The 7,134-nt window shown below is 37.5% G+C and overlaps 1 protein-coding gene across 17 annotated transcripts in view; it reads right to left on the bottom strand.

The window, feature by feature from the left end:
* RHOT1 (ras homolog family member T1) overlaps positions 1–7,134 on the bottom strand; it is a 122,580-nt gene that overhangs the window by 66,258 nt on the left and 49,188 nt on the right. For all 17 annotated transcript variants that reach the window (XM_028498052.2, XM_028498053.2, XM_028498054.2 and 14 more), the window contains 2 exons: positions 2,147–2,255; positions 1,748–1,849 (listed from right to left, as the gene is read on the bottom strand). In XM_028498052.2, coding sequence (XP_028353853.1) covers positions 1,748–1,849; positions 2,147–2,255 — 211 coding nt within the window. The remainder of the gene's footprint in view (positions 1–1,747; positions 1,850–2,146; positions 2,256–7,134) is intronic.

Below are 7,134 nucleotides of genomic sequence, written 5' to 3'. Positions count from 1 at the left end.
ACATATATACAATGGAATATTACTCAGCCATAAAAAGTAATGAATTAAATTGGGTCATTTGCAGGGATGTGGCTGGATCTAGAGACTGTCATACAGAGTGAAGTAAGTCAGAAAGAGAAAAACAAATATCGCATATTAATGCATACATGTGGAACCTAGAAAAATGGTACAAATGAACTGGTCTGCAGGGCAGAAATAGAGACACAGATGTAGAGAACAAACGTATGGACACCAAGGGGGGAAGTGGGGGTGGTGGTGGTGGTGGGATGAATTGGGAGATTGGGATTGACATGTACACACTGATGTGTATAAAGTGGATGACTAATAAGAACCTGCTGTATAAAAAAATAAATAAATAAAATTCATAAATAAATAAATAAATAAATAGAAGAAGCCAGACACAAAAGACCACATATTGTATGATTCCATTTATATGAAATGTCCAGAAAAGGCAAATCCATAGAGACAGAAAGATTACTGGTTGCCAAAACTGGGGTAAGGAAGCAGGGGGAATGGGAGTGACTGCTAGTGGGTACAAGGTTTCTTCTGGGGTGACGAAACACTCTGGAGTCAGACAGTGAGGATGGACTCACAATTTTGTGAATACATTAAAAATCACTGAAGAGAACACTTCAAAAGGGTGAACTTTATGGTATGTGAGTTACATCTCAATTTAAAAATTAATTTTAAAAGTCTACGGTAAAATATTGTTAAATTTTAAATATTTCATTAAGGAATTACTGTGTTTCTAAGCTATGGAACAAAAGGGAGCATTCAAATTGTATTACATATTGTACCCATGTCAAATAATTATACAAGTGTTTTGCTTGTATGTGGTTTTTTTTTTTTTTTTTTTTTTTTTTGCGGTACGCGGGCCTCTCACTGCTGTGGCCTCTCCCGTTGCGGAGCACAGGCTCTGGACGCGCAGGCCCAGCGGCCACGGCTCACGGGCCCAGCCACTGCGCGGCACGTGGGACCCTCCCGGACCGGGGCACGATCCCGCGTCCCCTGCATCGGTAGGCGGACTCCCAACCACTGTGCCACCAGGGAAGCCCTTTGTGTTCTTAAGTTTGTGGATTTTTAAAAAATTTTGAATATTATTTTACTTATTTATTTTTTATACAGCACTTTCTTATTAATTATCTATTTTATACATATTAGTATATATATGTCAATCCCAATCTCCCAATTCATCCCACAGATTTGTGGATTTAATAGTAGCAAAACAAGTAGACCATTAGTTAAGTCTTTGGACTTTTTGTTGTCACAATTGCCAATTCTTCTGGTTTTTTTTTGTTTTTTGTTTTTTTTTGCGGTACGCGGGCCTCCCACTGTTGTGGTCTCTCCCGTTGCAGAGCACAGGCTCTGGACGCACAGGCTCAGTGGCCATGGCTCACAGGCCCAGCTGCTCCGCGGCATGTGGGATCTTCCTGGACCAGGGCACGAACCCATGTCCCCTGCATCGGTAGGCGGACTCTCAACCACTGCGCCACCAGGGAAGCCCCTTCTGTTTGTTTTAATGGCATTTCCTGAAATAATATTTGATCTGGAATATTATTCTGACTATTTAATGTGAATGTCTTTGAAGAAAAGTACCTAGAAAATATAACAGTATAGTAAGCAATAAATTTTAATTTTAGCAGTTTAGATGAATACTTCAGAGTTACTAAAAATCGTTATCATAACGGAGTTACTACCTACACATTCCAGCCCCTACTAACACAGCCTGGTAAGATGGAGGGTTTACCTCTTTCTCCTCTGGGCAGTACAGGGGCCCTGTAGGATGAAGAACAGCTTTCTGTGCATAATAGAAGAGCTCCGATATGTTCTTCAGATTTTTTGCTGAACACTGAAAAGAAAGTTTAAAATTTTTTACTCTGAAAGCAATTATGAGAGCTAAACATATTTTTTAAACTATCAACATTCCTTGAAGAAACTGAAAAAAGTGCATTTTTCTTAGTGGATAACACAATATGACTGTCTACAAAGAGTTCAGAGGCCATCTCCAAGTTCTCTGTTTTATTTGGTTTACATGACTTCACAAACAAATTTATTCCACCCCACATCTTCCCTCCCTCCTATTCGGAACCTCAGTTTAGTGAGAATTCACCAACCGTAAATTTCAAAATCAAATGATAAGGCATACCTCCACACAGGTTTCTATTTCTGTGTACTGGTTCATAATAGGAAGGATGGTCTCCATACTACTGTATTCCACCAGATCAGATTTGTTCCCAACCAATATCAAAGGCAGCCTGAAATAAACAGGGCACATTGTAATAATAAGGAAGGCAAAAGACATTGGATTTATATTTTAATGTACATTGTAACCTAGTCTAACTAATAAGATTTACTTAATCTCCTCAATATGAACCCTCTATCTTAGTCAGCCCAAGCACCCTGGAAAGCATGTTCATAATCAACAAATATTTACTGAGTTCCTATTATAAGCCAGGGACCGTTCTAAGCATTACAGACACAAGACAGAAAAGGTCCCTGCTCACTCTCATAGTGAAAATCAGAAAATGGACAATAAGCAAATAAACAAACGACACTTTCCAGTTCTGCAAGTGCAATGAAGGAAATAAACATGGGGATATGGGATAACGTAATGGGAGGGGGCTAACTCTACATGGTAACCAGGGAAAAATCTCTCTGACAAGGTGGCATTTGAGCCAAGGAGTGAAGGATGAGATGGAATCTGTTATGTGAAAAGCCAAGAAAGAGCTGGCTGGGAAGAAGGGACAGCATGTGCAAAAGCCCCAAACTGAAAAAACATTCCCATGAGTCCAAAGAACAGAAAAATGCCAGAGTGGCTGAAGAATACTGGTCCAAGGGGAAGAGGTATGAAATGGAGTTGGAGAGAGGAGCAAAGGCCAGTCACAAAAGGAATTACAGCTGCAGTAAAGAGTGTGTGTTTTATTTTAAGTGTAAAAAGGGAAGCCACAGAAGGGTTATAAGTAGGTGAATGATATGATCCAAATGATATTTTAAAATGCAGTCATTTGTTATCTTTGAGAGATACATACTGAAATATTTACAGTACAATATGATGTCTGATTTGTTCAAAATGATCCCAAGGGGAGGGGTAATAAATGAAACAACACTGGCCATGAGTTGTTAATTACTGAAGCTGGATGACTGATACAGAGGGATTCGTTGTACTATTCTCTCTACTTTTGTATATGTTTGATTTTTTTTCAATAATAAAAAAGTTTTTTTATGTGATATCTTGGATTAGGGCAATGAAGATGAAGAGGAAATATTCAGATTTGAGATATATTCTAGAAGTAGAACAAACAGGAGCAATGGGTAGATTAGATATGGAGATTGAAGGACAACAGAAATCAAGAAAAGTAAACAGATTTTTTGGCTGGACAAAATGCATACAGCTTCTGAGACAGAAAAGACTGAGAAATCTGGGTGGGGGGGCAGTGGGGAGTAGGCAGGGAATTAAGGATTTTGTTTTAAACAAATTAAATCTGACAGGCCTATCAGAAATCTGAATGGGGATTACCAAGGAGTACTAGCCCAGTAGAGAACAATTATTTGTACATCCCACAAGAGAGCTTAAAGGGAAAGCAAATCATCTTGCTGGAACTCCAGATTGCAAAAGAAATACTTGCAAGCATCTATTTAACCACCTAGTGTGGTTATTATGTGTAAAAGGACTGGCCCACTTCATAAACCCAAATATAGATTGTTAATAAAGCCAGAAGGTTTCCAAAAATGTGCTGCTTTACAAACAAAGGTGGCTCAGAGTAATTTATGGATCTTAAAAAAAAAATACACATGTCCAAGCCCTACTCCAAACCTACTGATTCTAAAACTCAAAGGGTGGAGCAAAGGCATCTATATTGTTTTAAAGTAGTTCAGGCGACAGTGATGGGCACCTCTGACTAAGGAGCACTGTGATAATGGTACAAGGAAGTCCTAAGTAAGAACACATGTGTAACAAATATAAACTTAAGGTATGAGGCCCAGGAAAGAAGGTATTGGGAAAATTTGAAGTCCATACACTAAAGAAATAGACCACCTTGGAACAAATCAACCACAAGAGAAATAAATATGCTCACATGATTCAGGGAGGGGTAAAAGTATAACCACACCTGAGAAAGCACAATTAGATCTCCAAATATTGAAAGCCACTTTCAGATGGCATACTAAAAGGGCCACAAGACTAGCCAGCTAGTTTCTAAAGAGCAGTCTAGGAAGCTGTCGTAGTAGAGCTCATTTTAAAAATTCAGTTGTTCAAGCTAGTGCTTGATAGATCTTGGCAAAACTGACTCCTCTGAAGAGTCCCTCCAGTTCAAGTAATCAGCAAGAAAACCAAGTGTCAGGAGCATACAGGCATTGTTTCCTCCAAGGCAGTCCTGTCCAATACAACCTTCTGTGATGACAGAAATGATCTTTATCTGCACTGTCCATTCCTGTAACCTCTAGCCACAAGTGGCTATCAAGCACTTGAAATGTGGCTGTGTCCAAGAAACTGAATTTTTCTTTTTATTTCATTTTACTTAAATTGCCACAACTGACTAGAAGCTACTGCCTTTGACAGTATAGCTCCAGAGAGCTCCTTTCAGCTTTGTCAGTAAGTCACTACAAAGTGACTTTAAAACAATGCTAATGATAAAACAATGATAAAGAGAAGCCATCAGAGATGCAAGATATAGCACATACAATGCCATCTCAGTCACGAAGTAAACACGTGAGAGGGTGAGTCACCATGTTCATCTGTTTAGAAACAGATCTTTAGAGTTTCAAGGCATGAAAATGCCCAACTAAAAAAGTAATCTAAAAAATGAAGTAAAGGGCCAGATGTGTATAATATAAAGATATTAGTCTGGTTTTCCTAACATTTAAAAAGACTCAAAGAACAAGACAAGAATGCCCACTCTCCCCACTTTTTTCAACAAAATATTGGAAGTACTTGCCAGAAAAATTAGGAAAGAAAAAGAAATAAAAGGCACCTAAAACTGTCACTATTTGCAGAGGACATGATTTTATATATAGATAACCCTAAAGACTTCACCAAAAAACTGTTAGAACTAACAGACAAATTCAGTAAAGTGGTGGGGTACAAAATCAATACACAAAATTTGGTTGCATTTCTATACACTAACAACAAACTATGAGAAAGAGAAATTAGGAAAACAATCCCATTTACAATCACATCAAAAAGAATGAAATACCTAGGAATAAATTTAACCAAGGAGGTGAAAGACTTGTACACTGAAAACTGTATGTTATTGATGAAAGAAACTGAAGAAGACACAAGGAAACAGAAAAATATTCTGTGCTCATGGACTGGAAGAATTAATATTGTTAAAATGTCCATATTACCCAAAGCAATATACAGATTCAATGCAATCCTTATCAAAATTCCAATGACATTTTTCACAGAAATACAGCAAATAATCCTATTGGATGGAACTACAAAAGACCCTGAATAGCCAAAGCAATTTTGAAAAAGAACAAAAAATCTGTAGGCACCATGTGCCCCGATTTCAAACTACACAACAAAGCTATAGTAATCAAAACAGTATGGTATTTGCATTAAAACAAATACATAGATCAATGGAACCCAAACAATACGGTCAATTAATTTATGACAAAGGAGGCAGGAATATATAATAGGGAAAGGATGGTCTCTTCCACAAATGGTATTGGGAAAAGTGGACAGCCCCATGCAAAAGAATGAAACTAGACCACTATCTTACACCATACACAAAAACTAACTCAAAATGGATGTAAGACCATTTTGATCAAAGACTTGAATGTAAGACCTGAAACCATAAAACTCCGAGAAGAAAATATAGGCATAAGTTACTTGACATTGGTCTTGGTGATGAATTTTTGGATCTGGCAACAAGAGCAAAAATAAACAAGTGGGACTATATCAAACTAAAAATTTCTATTTCTACACAGCAAAGGAAATCATCTAAAAAATTAAAAGACAACCTACTGAATGGGGGAAAGTTATCTGCAAATCATATATCAGATAAGAAGTTAATATCCAAATTATACAAAGAACTCATAAAACTCAACAGCGAAAAAAAAAAAACCCAAAAATCTGATTTAAAAACGGGCAGAGGATCTGAATACAGATTTTTCCAAAAAAAAAAAGTCATACAGATGGCCAACAGGCACCTGAAAAGATGCTCAACATCACTAATCATCAGGGAAATGCAAATTAAAACTACAATGACATATCATCTCATACCTGGTAGAATGGCTAGTATCAAAAAGATAAGAAATAAGAAGTGTTGGCAAGGATGTGAAGAAAACGGAACCCTCATATACCTCTGTGCACTGTTGGTAGGAATGTAAATTGGTGCAATCACTATGGAAAACACTATGGAGGTTCCTCAAAAAATTAAAAATAGAACTACCACACAATCCATCAATTCCACTTCTGGGTATTTATCCAAAGAAAACAAAAACACTAATTTGAAAAGATATATGTACCCCCATGTTCATTTACAGCACTATTTACAATAGCCAAGATATGGAAACAACCTAGATGTCCATCAAGGATAAACAGATAAAGAAGATGTGGTGAATATATATACAATGGAATATTATTCAGCAATAAAAAAGAATGGAATCTTGCCATTTTCAACAACATGGATGGACCTTGAGGGAATTAGGCTAAGCACAGTTAAGTCAGACAGAGAAAAACAAATACTGTATGATTTCACTTATATGTGGAATCTAAAAAAAAACCCAAAATCGTAGATACAGAGAACAGAATGGTGCTTGCCAGAGAAGTGGGTGGGAGGTGGGGAGTCAGTGAAACAGGGGAAGGGGGTCAAGAGGTACAAACTTTCAGTTATAAGATGAATAAGCCACAGGGATGTAAAGCACAGCATGGTGACTATAGTCAATAATATTGTGGAGCATACTTGAAAGTAGCCAAGAGAGTAAATACTAAAAGTTAACCGTGTATGATGACAGATAGTAACTAGACTTATTGTGGTGACCATTTCACAACGTATACAAATACTGAATCATGATGTTATACACCTGAAACCAACATGTTATGTCAATTATATCTCAATAAAAAATTTTGGGGGGCTTCCCTGGTGGTGCAGTGGTTGAGAGTCCGCCTGCCGATGCAGGGGACACGGGTTC

Source organism: Physeter macrocephalus, chromosome 14 (assembly GCF_002837175.3).
Source record: "Physeter macrocephalus isolate SW-GA chromosome 14, ASM283717v5, whole genome shotgun sequence".
Taxonomy (NCBI): domain Eukaryota; kingdom Metazoa; phylum Chordata; class Mammalia; order Artiodactyla; family Physeteridae; genus Physeter; species Physeter macrocephalus.
Note: the sequence above shows the minus strand (reverse complement) of the source record. Positions and strands in the feature narration are given on the sequence as shown.